The 16,899-nt window shown below is 53.2% G+C and overlaps 1 protein-coding gene across 1 annotated transcript; it reads right to left on the reverse strand.

The window, feature by feature from the left end:
- Nucleotides 1-489: 489 nt before the first annotated feature.
- Nucleotides 490-1,181, reverse strand: marveld1 (MARVEL domain containing 1). Its single transcript, XM_007911353.2, has one exon. The coding sequence runs from the start codon at nt 1,016-1,018 to the stop codon at nt 545-547; it is 474 nt and encodes a 157-aa protein (XP_007909544.1). The 5' UTR covers nt 1,019-1,181; the 3' UTR covers nt 490-544.
- Nucleotides 1,182-16,899: the final 15,718 nt, after the last annotated feature.

Raw genomic sequence — 16,899 nt, forward strand, 5'->3', positions numbered from 1 at the left:
TAAAACCTAAATGATGAAGTCTTTGGCTGCTGGGTTCAGTCAGGGATATGTAAACGGTTCCCAGTTCCCAGGCTGTTTCGGGTGAGAACCATCCTTGCTTTTTTTTTCACCCACAAAAAGTCCACTTGAAGCTCCCAACTCTTGCTCCAAACTCTGAAACTTTCTTCTGCCGACTTTCCTGTGTCCCTGAAGTTGACAGGAACCCATTGACTGCTCTGGTCTGGTCGGGTCTGCAGCTTTGGGAGAGATTCATCCTGAAATAATTAGTCCTTATTTGATGAGCTGGGAAATTTCTGCAGACCAGGCACACACATCTACACGCACACACACGTACACACACAAACACATACGCAGAGCACACACGCGCGCACACATTCATACGCACACACTTGTACACACTCATACACATGCACACAAACACACACACACACATCAACTTGGATGTATAGCACCCCTCACGCAGGATAGCATCCCAGAGAACTTAACACACACACACACGTTAACACATGCACCCGCAAATGCACACGCACATACACAGAGCATGTCAGAAGAGGGATGTGTGGCCCTGGCTGGCCTTGTAGGCAGAATAAATGGCCGAGAGGAGGTAGAGGAAAGCGCAGAGCGCCAGGAAGACGGTGGCGGTGAGATAGAGGCTGTAGAGGCAGCTGAAGCTGTAGGCCGTCACGTTGCAGAAGTTCTTCTCCTTGGTCTTGTAGACCATGACCCCGCAGGCGACCAGGTGTCCCAGGGTGGCCAGCCCGTCGTGCCAGGTGTTGGTGAGGAGCCAGCGCTCTGCCCCCAGGCAGGGCACCAGTTCGCTCTTGCCCAGCAGAGTGCAGATGAAGAGAGCCAGGGCGGTCAGCCAGAAGAGCACGGCGACGAAGACCGCGAAGTGGACAGCTCCCTCGTATCTCCTGGAGGCGATGGTGATCCACACCAGAGCGTCAAGGAGGATGTGTGACAGCCTCAGCACACCCAGGGGGCTCTTGAGGAAAGCCTTGTCCTTTCGGTTCTCCATCACCTCTTACCGGGGCTCGGGGGCAAAGCCGGGCACAGGGGGCAAAGCTGGGCACAGGGGGCAAAGCTGGGCACAGGGGGCAAAGCTGGGCACAGGGGGCAAAGCTGGGCACAGAGAGGGGGCACAGAGAGAGAGAGAGGGAGGGAGGAGAGAGAGAGAGAGAGAGAGGAAGGAATAGAGGGAGAGAGGGGGGGAGGGAGGGAGGAGGGTGAAAGGAAAGGGAGGAAAAAAAAGTACATTTCAGCCTCGTCAGTATTTGTTTCGTTAGTTCCGTTTCCTGCAACTAAAACAGACTTTCTCAAACAGAGATAGAGAGGAAGAGAGAGAGAAAGAGAGAGAGAGAGGACACACACACACACACAGGGAAAAAGTTTTGATGCTCTTACAAAAAGTTTGGGAAAAGTTTTCAGTTCCATTCGTTGGTTCTGTTTCTTGTCCCCGAAATAAACTACTGAGAGGGGGAAACTTTCTCAAGAGACTGAGAGAGAGAGAGACAGAGAGAGAGAGAGAAAAAGACAAGACAGAGAGAGAGAGAAAGATAAAAAGACAGAGAGAGAGAGAGAGAAAGACAGAGAGAGAGAAAAAGATAAAAAGACAGAGAGAAAGAGACAGAGAGAGAGAGAAAAAGATAAAAAGACAGAGAGAGAAAGAGACAGAGAGAAAAAGAAACAGAGAAAAAGATAAAAAGACAGAGAGAAAGAGACAGAGAGAGAAAAATAGACGAAAAAGATAGAGTGAGAGAGGAAAAGAGACAGAGAGGGAAAAGAATTGGGGAAAAGTTTTTTCCTCTCTCTGTCTCTCTCAATGTTCTGGTCTCTCAATTCTCTGTCCCCTTTCCTCAGCACTTATATACATATATATAGATATATATACATATATATATATGTATATATAGATTTAAAAAATTCCCCCTGAAATGATATTTAATTAGATTTCCCCCCTCTCTCCCTCCCCTCCTGGATTGAGGAGGTCCTGAGTTTTGATCCCCTCTCACTCCCCCATCACCTCCTGTTATGTTGTTGGGGACTTTGCACTTCACTTCTTGTTTTTGTCCGACCGGGCGGCCGACACACACGGAAACCCATCGCCGTTGCTTTAGAGTCTCCGAACCAAGCCGAGAATTCCACACATCCCTCCCAACACGCGGGAATCCCGGAGAGAGGTTGTTGGAATTGAATACAACAACAACAACAACAAAATGACATTCGTAAAGCGCCCTCCACGTCGGGAGGACGTCCCGAGGGGCTGGACAGACAGAGTTTCGGTCCCGAGCTGGGGGTCGGGGACGGTGGAGGGCGGGGGGGAGGCGGGGGGGGGGGGGGGAGCAGGGAGATCGAAAGCATAGTCGGAAGAGGAGGGCCTTGAGGTGGGTTTTGAATGAGCCAACGGAGGGGTTGAGCCGGAGGGACTGGGGGACGGAGTTCCGAGGGTGGGGGCAGGGTGGCAGAAGGCCCGCCCGCCAATAGTGGGGCGAGCGAGGCGGGGGACACGAAGCAGGCGGAGCCCGCTGAGCGGAGGGAGTGAGCAGGATGGTAGGTTTTAGGAGGTCGCAGAGGGAGGGGGAGAGCAAGACCATGGAGGGCTTTGAAGATGAGGACCAGGATCTTGAACTGTATCCTCTGTGTGATGGGAAGCCGGTGGAGTCGGGTGAGGATGGGGGTGATAGGGTCACTCTATCCCGAGAGAGAGGCATTTTGCTTACCTAATTCCGGACAGTATTAGGCACGGGTTGGTAAGAGCCAAGGCTTGGGGGGAGCGCAGAGTGTGCGCCGGGGTAACTGCAATCAGAACTCACAATCTAGGCTGACCCNCAGTCCAGTGCGGAGGGGAAGACTGCATCGACGGAGTTGATGTCCTTTGTTAAACAGAGCCCCCCCACCACCCCCACATCTTTGCCCAGTTCAGGTGGACGTCAAAGATCCCTCGCGGAAGAAGAGAAGGGAGATTCCCCCCCCGGTGTCCTGGGAGTGCCTGAGTCATGGCTTTTGAGGCTGAGACGCAGTGAGAGGGAATTTGGATCAAATATTCAAAGGTGGGGATAAAAAAGTCCACAAGGGGCACGAGCAGGGAAATGGGGGTAAGCGCAGGCAGCCCCTTCTATCTCTGGAATCTCCCACGTGTAGGTGGGAAATTTTCCATGGAAATTCTCAGCTTGGTTCGGAGACGCTTAAGCAACGGTGATGGGTTTCCACACGTGTCAGACGCCAGGCTGGGCAAAAAAATGGGAGTGAGCTCCAGCGCAGACACGGTTGGGAAAGAGATTTGGCTGACTATTAATCCCCCCCACCCCCATCCCCCAGATAAACTTGTTCACTCGCTCCATGGCTGTTTGCAGGAGTTCCAAAGGATTTAACTGTGAAGTCCAGTGACAGTTTTCCGCAGGCGAACGCCACAGCCAATTTACATACAGCAACATTCCCCCAAACGGTACGTATTCGCCATGTGCAAATTTGGCTTGCCTGCAAAGAAAAAGTTACTGTAGAGTGTAGTGACTGTGTATATCGTAGGCGTGCTCGCTTACACAACGCACAGTTGCTGCACTCTACAGGAAATCCTGTCAAGCACTTTGAGGTGGTTTGATGACATGACAAGGTGCTGCATCAATGCAGGGGATAATGCTTAGTATTTTCATCTAAATTATTGATCTGAGTTTATTTTCTCAATTTCCTATTTAAAGTCTTATCCATCTCTGAGATATTGTTTGTCACTTGTCTAAACATTGCTCGTAGCTCATTCCTCTGACATCGAACTTGCTGTTCTTCTCTGCGTTGTCTCTAGCGCCTAAACAGCCCCTTAATATCACAGGGATCAGAACTGTCCACAGTACTTCTTCAGGTGGAGTCAATCCCGTATCGCAACGGTTAGCGCGCTCGCCTCGCAAGCGAGAGGACCCGGGTTTGATTCCCGGGCGGCGTGAAACCTTAGGCACGTTTACTTACTCCCACACACCTGTGTACCCAGCAGTAAACAACAACAACAATAAGAAATGACATTTACACAGCGCTTTTCACGTCAGGAGGACGTCCCAAGGCGCTGACAGTCAGGGCAGTGGAGGGACTGCGGGATGGAGTTCCAGAGGGAGGGGGCAGAGAGGCTGAAGGCCCGCCCGCCAGTGGTGGGGTTGGCCAGGCGGGGTACGTGAAGCACGCTGGAGCCCGCTGAGCCGAGGGAGCGGGAGCGTTGTTAGGGGGTTAGGAGGTCGCAGAGGTCGGGGGAAGCAAAACATGGAGGGCTTGGAAGGTGAGGACCAGGATCTTGAACTGTATCCTCTGTGTGATGGGAAGCCGGTGGAGTCGGGTGAGGATGGGGGTGATAGGGTCACGGAACCTGAGGCGGGAGAGGACATGGGCTGCAGAGTTCTGGATGATCTGCAGCCGATGGAGGGAGGAGTTGGGGAGGCCGACAAGCGGGGAATTTGCGTAGTCGAGCCTGGATGTGATGAACGCGTGGATGAGGGTCTCGGCGACCTGTGGTGAGAGACAGTGGCAGAGCCGAGCAATATTGCGGAGGTGGGGGAAGGTGGAGCTGGTCATGGCATGGATGTGGGGGACGAAGGACAGTTGAGGATCGAACAGGAAGCCAAGGTACCATATTGGTTCTGTGAGGTGCAGTGTGCATTCACGGATGGTGCTGCTGTCAGCGGCTGAGGTGTGGAGGCGCTGATGGGAGCCGAGCAAGAGGGCCTCGGTCTTGTTGACATTCAACCGAGGCAGAAACCGGTTGTTAGTCGATCGGCGTATACTTTTCGGGGGGTAATAATCCCTCATTAAAAAAAACGTGTCCACTCAACCCATGACAGTTTGTGGGGACGCTGCTGTGCTGCCGCGTTTCGCCCACAAAATATTCAGTCGATTAATTTTACAGCCTACTCTGCGAAGCTCTTTGTGACGTCTCGAAGACGCGATAAGGCTCTATGTCAAATGCAAGGATTACTATTATAATTATTATCATTATTATTTGGGGGGACTGAGCCCCTCCAGCCCTAGCGAACTGCTGCCTATGAGACAGAACAAGAGAGAGAGAGCGTACTGTGCTTTCCACCCAAAGGAATGTAGGAGCTCCAGCGGTTTGGTTTGCAGAGGTCGCCTATGGCTTTGTTATTTCGTATTGTATTGTAATAGTAATCCCTCCAAAACCACAAACAATAATAAATTGGTCATTTTCAACCCACGACTGTTTGTGGGACATTGCTGTGCGCAATTGGCTGCCGCGTTCGCCCACAAATATACAGTCAATTCACTTTACAGTGTGTTCTGTGAAGCGCTTTGGGACGTCCTCCCGACGTGAAAAGCACTATATCAAATGCAAAGATTATTATTATTATTATTATTATTGTATCGCTAAACACAGAGCAGCCACCGGAGGGCGACAGATCACCTTAAAACAACTTGAGTCTCACCTGAGACACGACCGAGCAAATACCGTCCGTCGTTCCCGGTAATCCTCCGCTCAGCTCACACAGACCTGTTCCTGCACCCCCCCCCCACCCACCACCACCAGCACCCCCCCCCCAACCCCCCCCACCTGCTCCACGTCTCCAAGTCGTCGGTCACCCCAGTCCTAAAAAATTAATACATAATCCCCGCGTTTGATACGGCGCTTTACCACTTCTTCGGAACGTCTCAAAGCGCTTCACTGGAGTGGAGTGAATTGACGGTGTATTTTGTGGGTGAAACGCGGCAGCCAATTGCCCACATGGTGTCCCATCAAACAGCCGCGCAGTGAGAGAGCGATTTTATTTGGGGGGGTTGTTGGCCAGGACACACACAGAGAGAAAAACTCCTTTCTTTTTTCCAATAGTGCCACAGGATCTTTAACGTCCACCTGAACAGGCAACAGGACCTCAGTTTAACATCTTATCTGAAGGACGGCTCCTCCGAAAATGCAGCAAACCCGCAGCGCTGCATCGGAGGGTCAGCTTAGATATGCAATTCCAAGTCCTGACGTGAGGTTTGAACCCACAAGCTTCTGACTCAGTGGCAAGAGCTCCACCACTGCGCCCGGCTAACACCCAACCTTAACCTCTGGAACTCCCTGCCTCTACCTCTCTGCCTCGTCCTCTCTCTACCAGTCTTCAATTCCCACCTTAAAACCCTTCGACCATGCCAAGGGTCACCTCCCCATCCTCCATGGCTCACGTCACTGTCAAGCGCTCCGAGACACCGCCCTACAATGATGGTGATTGTTGTCGTCGAATGCAAGTTGTTGTTATTGTAATTACGGGAATAATCTATGGTCTGGACAAGACAAGTATATAGTTATACTACAAGTACGTAGTTATATAATCATATGGTGATAGCTGGGCGAGATACCCACCCTACAATCTCATTTCCGTTCTGCCTGTTGTTTACATTGTTGTTTTGAGATAAGCAGTTTTTATCAGCGCTAACTTTCACTGGAGAATGTGTGGTCTCGTTTCACAGCGATAGCCTGAGCCAGAAGAGAGAGCGACAGAGAGAGAGAGAGAGAGAGAGAGAGGAAGAGGGAGAGAGGAGAGATGAATATCAAACAAAGAGCTCGGTATTTAGAAAGTTCCCCACGTCAGGGACTCGGTCCAGGCTGACGCTCCAGAGCAACGCGCTGGAGGGAGAGAGAGCGCCGTCAGTGTGATGAGATTTTAAACCTCACTCCCCCCATCAGTGCCGTGTTCAGGCAGACGTTAAAGATCTCCCGTAGAGCCGTCAGAGTAAAGAGAAGGGAGTCTCTCTCTCTCTCTCTCTCGCTCTCTCTCGCTGTCTCTCTCTCTCTCTCTCTGTCTCTCTCCCCCAGTGTCCTGGCTGACAATGCCCCAGATACAATCAGTCACTTCACGGCTCTTTGCGGGACATCGCTGTGTGCAAATTGTCCGCTGTGTTTGCCAACGTATTGCACAGTCACTAGACTTTATAGAAACGGTCGGGAAAGTGCTTTCCGCATGTTAACACGCTGTATCAAACGTCAGGATTAATATTTTTTTTGCTGTTGGTTGCCCTTGGCAATTACCCCGACACACGCGTCCTGTGTGTTTGTGTGTATGTGTGTGTTGGAGGGGGTTGGGGGGGGCGGGGGGGGGGGAGGGAATATTCAGCAAACACAGCTGGTGAATGTTACCTCAGGACATCGCCCAGAAACCTGACCCCACGTCTCTGGGAAAACCTCGAAAACAACACACGATATAACGGCATGTCCTGCGGCCTCAGACTGGGGTGAGGAGAGCTCTTACAGGAAGCAATAAAGCTGTTTTGCTGCAGTCAACATTCCTGTGTGTATTATGTAAGTGTGTAACCCAACCTCCCATTCCAGCTCACAGCTCCAGCGGGGGAGCGAGCCCCAGCACAGGCACGATGGGGGGAGAGAGAGAGCAGGGAATGGGGTTAGAGAGCTCCAGTGGGGGAGTGAGCCCCAGCACAGACACGATGGGGAGGGAGAGAGAGAGAGAGCAGGGAATGGGGTTAGAGTAGAGAGCTCCAGTGGGGGAGCGAACCCCAGCACAGACACGATGGGGAGAGAGAGAGAGAGAGAGAGAGAGAGCAGGGAATGGGGTTAGAGTAGAGAGCTCCAGTGGGGGAGTGAGCCCCGGCACAGACACGATGGGGAGAGAGAGAGAGCAGGGAATGGGGTTAGAGTAGAGAGCGCCAGTGGGGGAGTGAGCCCCAGCACAGACACGATGGGGAGAGAGCAGTTAATCACGTGTATAGGCACGAGTTTCCTCACAGCCTCAACCCATGAGCCCCTCGTGTCTGTCTCAAAATGTTTTGTAGGATATACTGTAAAGTGTAGTGACTGTGTGCTTTGTGGGCAAATGTGCGGAAACCACAGTAACGTTCCAAAAATAGCCGTGAGGTGAGCAAGCGATTGTATCTGGGGGATTGTTGGCCAGGACACCGGGGGAGAGAGAGAAACTCCCTTCCCTTTTCCCAACAGCACCGCGGGATCTTTATCGTCCACCTGAACAGGGCACAGACGGGGGGAGCATGGTTTGACATCTTATCCGAAGCATTGCACCTCGAACAATACGGCCCTCCCTCCCCCTAATATCTCTCCAGTTCCCACCCCCCCCCCCCCCCCCCCCCACAGCTACATACTTATTTGGGGAGGACAAGTTTGCAGGGCTATGGGGAGAGAGCGGAGAGGCGCTGACAGCACCAGCATCCAAGGCTGCACTCTCCACCTCTCAAAGCCATCAGGAACCTCGGTGGTCTGTTCGACCCTGAGCTGTCCTTTCTCCCTCACATCCGCACCACAACTGGCACCACCTTCCACCACCTCCGGAATGTCGCCAGACTACGGCACTACCTCACCCCTCACGCGGCTGAAACCCTGGTCCACGCCTTTGTCACCTCAAGGCTGGACTATGGGAACTCTCTCCTCGCCGGCCTTCCCGGCCCTCCCTCCACACTGCAGGTCATTCAGAACTCTGCAGCTCGTGTACTGTCCCGCACCAGACACCGCGACCACACCACTCCCAACCTCGCCCTCGCCCTCGCCCTCACTCCCACCCTCGCCCTCGCTCGCCTCCACTGCTCCCCATCCCCCAGAGGATCGAATTCAAGATCCTCATCCTCACCTACAAGGCCATTCACGGCCTCGCTCCCTCCTACCTCTCCGACCTACTATCCCCCTACCTACCTGCCCGTACCCTCCATTCCTCTGGCTCCGGTCTGCTCCACATTCCCCGCCCCAACCGCCCTACCATCGGTGGCCGGGCCTTCAGCCTCTCAGCCCCGAGGCTCTGGAACTCCATCCCTCAGTGCCTTCGCCACTTCCTCCCTTTCCTCCTTCAAGGCCGGTCTCAAGACCTTTCTCTTCAACCGTGCCTTCAGCTCCCCTCTCGACTCTCTACCCCCTCCTCGCTCCCTCCCTTCCCTCCCCTCACCCTGACCATTTCCCCCCCAATGCTCGGGTCCTGACCCAACTGTACAGCGCCTTGGGACGTCCTCCCGACGTGAAAGGCGCTCTATAAATGGAATCTTATTGTTGTTGTTGTTGTTGTTGAGAGTGGGAATGATTTGGAAGCTCTTTTCGAAGAGCCAGCACAGACACGATGAGCCGAATGGCCTCCCTGCGTGGTGTATAATTCTACTATTCTATTGCGCTGGAGTGTAGAATAATAATAATCCTCGCATTTGATACAGCGCCTTATCGCGTCATTGAGGCGTCTCAGAGTATTTCACAATGTACTGTTAAGTATTGGTGGGCGAAAGAATGCTGACATTACTCATACTGAGTAATAAGGTTGAGCATAGAGAGTGGGGTGAGGGGCAGAGACAGTCCGTGTGAGCTGAGAGTCACACTCCCACCAGTCTCTGTGTAATAGTCACACATCAGGCCCTGATCAGACAGCCTGACCTGGGGCAACCCTCCCCTCCCTCAGTGACGGATGGAGATAGAGTCTACTTATGTGTGAATGGCACCTAAACTCTGAACACCAACAACAACAACAAAGTTACATTTATAGAGCGCCTTTCATGTCGGGAGGACGTCCGAAAGTGCTAAGCAGTCAGTTGTTGGAGCCCGAGCATGGGGGAGGGGTGGGGTAGGGGTGAGGGGTTGGGGTAGGGGTGAGGGAAAACAGAGAGGTGGGAGGGAGCCAAGAGGAGGGTCTTGAGACTGGCCTTGAAGGAGGTGAGGGAGGAAGCGAGGCCAAGGGACCGTGGGATGGAGCTCCAGAGTGTGGGGGCAGAGAGGCTGAAAGTCCGGCCGCCGATGGAAGGGCGGGTCGGGTGGGAGACGTGGAGCAGCCCGGAGCCCGATGAACGGAGGGAGCGGGCAGGTTGGTAGGGAGTCAGCAGGTCAGAGAGGGAGGAGGGGGTAAGGCCATGGATGGCCTTGAAAGTGAGGACGAGGATCTTGAACTCGATCCGCTGGGGGATGGGGAGCCGGTGGAGTCGGGCGAGGGTGGGAGTGATGGGGTCGGGCGAGGGTGGGAGTGATGGGGTCGGGCGAGGGTGGGAGTGATGGGGTCACGGCGTCTGGTGCGTGAGAGTACACGAGCTGCGGAGGTTTGGATGATCTGCAGGTTGTGAAGGGAGGAGTTGGGAAGGCCGATGAGGAGGGAGTTCCCGTAGTCGAGCCTTGATGTGACGAATGTGTGGGTGAGGGGTTGGGGGCCTGAGGGGTGAGGCAGTGGCGGAGTCTGGCAATGTTGCAAAGCAGAAACTCGACATCTCCCAGGACAGGTCTGAACACATAGAGCGGCCACAGCCAACGCCCTTCCCGCCCCCACCCGCCCCACCCGGGAAATGGAATCCACCCTTGTTATTGTTACACTGCACAGGGAAGTGTCTGTGTATTTACAGTGTGGAGCGCTGGAGCGCGGTGAGCGAGAGGACCGAGGTTCATTTCCCGGGCGTGTCAGGGCGAAACCTTCGGCAAGTTTCCCTACTCCACACACACGCCTCTGTTTACCGAGGGAACCTGCTTGTTGGGCAACTGGTGAATCACTTTCCATCGACTGGTAATAGTCCCTCAACATAAAAAAAATCGGTCACTCAATCCACGACTGTTTGTGGGGACGCTGCTGTGCGCAATTGGCTGCCGCGTTTCGCCCGCAAAATACACGGTCAACTCACTTGACAGTATGTTCTGTGAAGCGCTTTGGGACGTCCTCCCAAACTGAAAGGCGCTGTGTCAAATGGTTATTATTATTAAAATTGATATTGGCCATTATTATATTGACTTATTATTATCGTTATTAGTTGAGTGAGCTCGATGCTTGACACACTGAGATGTCGTCTGACACGGAGCTCACAGCCTAAAACCCAGATGCTCTTTGGGAATAAAATTGGTTTCTTCCTCTCTCCGTCACAATCCGTAATGTTCCCTTAAATCAGGAAGAAGTGTCCGCAAAACCAGAGTACAACAGAGTCTTAAAGGAGATCAACTCTTCCCCCCTTCTTCACACACATCACACCTGAAGACCTTCCTCTTTGACCTACAGTCATCCTCGGCTCCCACCAGCACACACACTCTGGGGAGAGAGAGAGCAGGGAATGGGGTTAGAGAGCTCCAGTGGGGGAGCGAACCCCAGCACAGGCACGATGGGGAGAGAGAGAGCAGGGAATGGGGTTAGAGAGCTCCAGTGGGGGAGCGAACCCCAGCACAGACACGATGGGGGGAGAGAGAGAGCAGGGAATGGGGTGAGAGTAGAGAGCTCCAGTGGGGGAGTGAGCCCCAGCACAGACACGATGGGGAGAGAGAGAGAGAGAGCAGGGAATGGGGTTAGAGTAGAGTAGAGAGCTCCAGTGGGGGAGCGAACCCCAGCACAGACACCATGGGGAGAGAGAGAGAGAGAGAGAGAGAGAGCACAGTGTTGGAGTATCAACACAGTAGTTGGTCTATGAACTCAAAGACCCCTGAAGCGTGTGTGAAGGGGGAGGGGGAGGGAGGGCTCAAACCCACATCCTCCTGACTTGCAGCGAGAGCGTGAGCGGCAGAGCTGGGGCTCGGGGTGGGCGTTGGGGTTGGGGGAGGGGGCTCTGCCTCCAAAACACACAGTCACTACGGCTGCGAGACACTCGGAGCTGCGCGGCTGTGGCCCGGGGCTGGGTTGGGGGGGGGTGGGGGGGGGGGGTGCGGAGGCTGGAGCTCCAGGCTGGTTCCAGCCGGCTGTGTCTGGTCTCCGCGCGGCTCCTGTCCTCACTTATCACTGTGTCTGTAATCTGCTCACACACGGCCGCCCTCCTCTTTGTGTGCACTTCCAGCCCCGTAAAAGGAACATTGTATTCAGTCCACAAAGTGGTCTCTCACCCCCTCACACACACACCGCCCCCGCACCCACCCACCCTCACACACACCGCCCCGCACCCACCCACCCTCACACACACCGCCCCGCACCCACCCACCCTCACACACACCGCCCCCCGCACCCACCACCCTCACACACACCGCCCCCGCACCCACCCACCCTCACACACACCGCCCCGCACCCACCACCCTCACACACACCGCCCCCGCACCCACCCACCCTCACACACACCGCCCCGCACCCACCCACCCTCACACACACCGCCCCGCACCCACCCACCCTCACACACACCGCCCCGCACCCACCCACCCTCACACACACCGCCCCCGCACCCACCCACCCTCACACACACCGCCCCGCACCCACCCACCCTCACACACACCGCCCCCGCACCCACCACCCTCACACACACCGCCCCGCACCCACCCACCCTCACACACACCGCCCCGCACCCACCCACCCTCACACACACACCCCCCCGCACCCACCCACCCTCACACACACCGCCCCCGCACCCACCCACCCTCACACACACCGCCCCGCACCCACCACCCTCACACACACCGCCCCGCACCCACCCACCCTCACACACACCGCCCCGCACCCACCCACCCTCACACACACCGCCCCGCACCCACCCACCCTCACACACACCGCCCGCACCCACCCACCCTCACACACACCGCCCCGCACCCACCCACCCTCACACACACCGCCCCGCACCCACCCACCCTCACACACACCGCCCCGCACCCACCCACCCTCACACACACCGCCCCGCACCCACCCACCCTCACACACACTGCCCGCACCCACCCACCCTCACACACACCGCCCCGCACCCACCCACCCTCACACACACCACCCCGCACCCACCCACCCTCACACACACCCTCACATCCCCTTACATACACACACACAGCCCCCCCACCCACACACAACACAATCCCCCTGACACACACACACTCACACATCCCCTTGCACACATCCTCATACACGCGCCCCCTCATACAGACACTCACATACTCCATTCACACACTCACACAGCCCCCCTCACACACACAGCCCCGTTTGCACACACACACATCTGTGTTTCTTTGTGACTGTGTGTCAGTGTGACAGTATGTGTTTGTTTATCTATGTGTGTCTGTATCTATGTTTGTTTGTGTATGTGTGTATATCTGTGTTTGTGTGTGTATATATCTGTGTGTGTGTGTATATCTGTGTGTGTGTGTACCTGTGTGTGTGTATATATATATCTGTGTGTGTATATCTGTCTGGGTGTGTATCTGTGTTTGTGTGTGTATATCTGTGTTTGTGTGTGTGTGTATATCAGTGTGAGTGTATCTGTGTGTGTGTATCAGTGTGAGTGTATCTGTGTGTATATCAGTGTGAGTGTATCTGTGTGTGTGTGTGTATATCAGTGTGAGTGTATCTGTGTGTGTGTATCAGTGTGAGTGTATCTGTGTGTATATCAGTGTGAGTGTATCTGTGTGTGTGTGTGTATATCAGTGTGAGTGTATCTGTGTGTGTGTATCAGTGTGAGTGTATCTGTGTGTATATCAGTGTGAGTGTATCTGTGTGTGTATATCAGTGTGAGTGTATCTGTGTGTGTGTGTGTATCAGTGTGAGTGTATCTGTGTGTGTGTATATCAGTGTGAGTGTATCTGTGTGTGTGTGTGTGTGTGTATCAGTGTGAGTGTATCTGTGTGTGTGTGTGTGTATATATATCAGTGTGAGTGTATCTGTGTGTGTGTGTATCAGTGTGAGTGTATCTGTGTGTGTGTGTGTGTATATCAGTGTGAGTGTATCTGTGTGTGTGTGTGTGTGTGTGTATATCAGTGTGGGTGTATCTGTGTGTGTGTGTATATCAGTGTGAGTGTATCTGTGTGTGTGTGTGTGTGTATATCAGTGTGAGTGTATCTGTGTGTGTATATCAGTGTGAGTGTATCTGTGTGTGTGTGTGTATCAGTGTGAGTGTATCTGTGTGTGTATATCAGTGTGAGTGTATCTGTGTGTGTGTGTATATCAGTGTGAGTGTATCTGTGTGTGTGTGTATATCAGTGTGAGTGTATCTGTGTGTGTGTATATCAGTATGAGTGTATCTGTGTGTGCGTGAGTGTATCTGTGTGTGTGAGAGAGTGAGAGACAGTCTCCTCGTCTCTCTTTGTGTTTTTATGATGATCTTAAATTGACGTCCCCCCAGTCACTGACTTGCTGTATTACTGTCAGGTGCAGTGACTGTGTGGTCTGTACCCAGCAGCTGTTTGCACACACTAAGGTCCCCACAATCAGCTGTGTAGTTTGTGGGTTCGAGCCCCCCCGCCCCCATTTCCCCCCCTCTCCCCCGCTCCCCCCCCCCCCCCCTATTTCGGGTATTTTGAGCTCACAGTGCAGTACTGGGGGAGCACTGCATTGTCAGAGGCACCGTCCTTCCAGTGAGACATTATACCGAGCTCCCGTCTGTGTCTGTTGGACGTTAAAGATCCCACAACATGATTGGAAAAGAGAAGGGACTTTCTCTTTCCCGGTGTCCTGGCCGACAATCCCCCGATAACACCGCTCGCTCGCTTCACGGCTGTTTGCGGGAAGTTGCTGTGTGCAAATTGGCTATTGTGTTTGCCTACAAAACACGCAGTCACTACACTTTACAGCGATTTGTGGGGAAGGGTGATAATAAATAATAATAGTCCTTGCATTTGATATAGTGTCTTATCATGTCATTGAGGCGTCTCAAAGCACTTCACAGGATACACTGCAAAGTGAATTGACTGTGTATTTTGTGGGCGAAACGCGGCAGTCCATTGCGCACAGCAGTGCCCCACAGACAGCCGCGGAGGGAGTGACCTAATGAAGTGCGATGAGAAATACAAATGGAATTTTTCTCCCTTCAGTATCGGTGTGTGTTCGTGTGTTCGTTTTTGTATCTATGTGTGTGTGTGTGTGTGTTTGAATGTATGTATATATGTATGTATGTATCTGTGTATGTATGTGTATATATGTATGTATCTGTGTATGTATGTGTATATATGTATATATCTGTGTGTATGTATGCATATATCTGTGTGTATACATGTATCTGAGTGTTTTATTTTGTCATATGTATTATATTATTAGATCAGTGTGTATATGTGTATATCTGTGTGTGTGTATGTATGTATGTATCTGTGTGTATGTATGTATATATCTGTGTGTGTACATGTATCTGAGTGTTTTATTTTGTCATATGTATTATATTATTAGATCAGTGTGTGTTTGTGTATGTCTGTGTGTGTGAATAGCGTGCGGGGAGGCAGAGAGACTGATGAGTGAGAGAACTGAATTGGAGACAAAGCTTAAATTACAAGCGTGAGAGAGCAATTCATTGCTGGTGAGTGTATCGTGATCCACATTAATTCAGCCGCTCGCTCAGTGTACGCCTCAGGAACTGGTCCCAGCCGGTTCTGAGATGAAACCACACTCAGCAAACTCCCTGAGCTGTCAGCGAGAACAAAGGAGGTCGGAGATTAACCCTTTACATCCTGCCCCGCAGCTCGTGCTACTGAGAAATTCACTGTACACTGTGCGTCCACACTCCCGGGTCAGGGTTACAGACACAGTAACGCTCCTCTACACTGTGCGTCCACACTCCCGGGTTAGGGTTAGAGACACAGTAACGCTCCTCTACACTGTGTGTCCACACTCCAGGTTAGGGTTAGAGACACAGTAAAGCTCCTCTACACTGTGCGTCCACACTCCCGGGTCAGGGTTAGAGACACAGTAAAGCTCCTCTACACTGTGTGTCCACACTCCCGGATTAGGGTTAGAGACACAGTAACGCTCCCTCTACACTGTGCGTCCACACTCCCGGGTTAGGGTTAGAGACACAGTAAAGCTCCTCTACACTGTGTGTCCACACTCCCGGGTTAGGGTTACAGACACAGTAAAGCTCCTCTACACTGTGCGTCCACACTCCCAGGTTAGGGTTAGAGACACAGTAAAGCTCCTCTACACTGTGCGTCCACACTCCCGGGTTAGGGTTAGAGACACAGTAAAGCTCCTCTACACTGTGCGTCCACACTCCCAGGACAGGGATAGCGCGGGTTACAGACAGGTTGAAACTCTCTTTACAGTGGGGATTCAGGGGCTAATGTTATCTGGGAGATTATCGGCTTGGAAACTGGGAGAGAGAGACTCTCTTGTCTTTTCCTAGTGCTGTGCGAACTTCCACCTGAGCACTCGGGAGCTCAGCTTAATGTTCCGTTCTAAGGACGGTGCCTCCGACAATGTGGTGCTCCCCCCCTCTCGTCCGCGCCCCCCCCCCCCCACCTTGCACTGCATTAGCCTTGAATGTGAGCTCATAGTCCTCTGACATCGGGGCTCGAACCCAAAACTCCCTGACTCAGTGTGTGTGATAAACAGGGCTGTTGTCAGTCTGTGTCTCTTGGCAGAGTCACAGCTGAAGTTTATTTGAACAAACAATTCCCGAAACTCTGACGCTGACTTTGATCCCCTTGTGGTTTGGTCCGGGTGGTTGGGTGGGGAGCGGAGCAGGGATGGGGGGTGGGGGGGGTGAGTAAGAGAGGGTCTTTCTCTCTCTCTCTCTCGCTCGCTCGCCTTGGCGTGACTCCAGGCTCAGTTCCGTTCCCCGCCTCCAGCGGAAAACCACCTCAAGCTGCTTCTAAACTGGTGCAGACCAGAACAGATTTGGACGTCATCCAGAATTTGTCTTTGTGTGTGTGTGTGTGTGTGTGGCCGTGTTTACGTCGCCGTATGTGTTTTTTTGTATATGCCTCCGTGTCTGTGTATATGTGTGTGTGTGTGTGTGTGGGTCAAGTACCAGCAGGGGAGAGGAAGCAATAGGAGGGAGGTTCCCCCCCCCCCCCCCCCACCCGCCGCCGAAAACACGTGCAGCCACACGGGCACCCGCACGCACACGTGTGTGTGTGTAGCCATGTGCGGTTTTGTGCATCTGTATGTGTGTGTTTTTGTATCGTGTCTGTGTGACGTGTGTGTGTGTGTGTGTGTGTGTGTGTGCGCGCGTCTGTGTTTGTGTGATTCTGTGTGTGTTGGTGTACATTTTTCGCTGTTTGTGTCGCGCGCGAGTGAGTGAGTGAGTGCGTGAGTATGTGTAAGTGTCTCCCAGACTGTGTCACTCAGAGCACTTCCCTCTATC

Source organism: Callorhinchus milii, unplaced genomic scaffold, assembly GCF_018977255.1.
Source record: "Callorhinchus milii isolate IMCB2004 unplaced genomic scaffold, IMCB_Cmil_1.0 Scaffold7, whole genome shotgun sequence".
Lineage (NCBI taxonomy): Eukaryota > Metazoa > Chordata > Chondrichthyes > Chimaeriformes > Callorhinchidae > Callorhinchus > Callorhinchus milii.

Bases quoted from the DNA above. Each gene is read 5' to 3' on its own strand.
- marveld1 (XM_007911353.2), bottom strand. From the start codon at position 1,018: ATGGAGAACCGAAAGGACAAGGCTTTCCTCAAGAGCCCCCTGGGTGTG.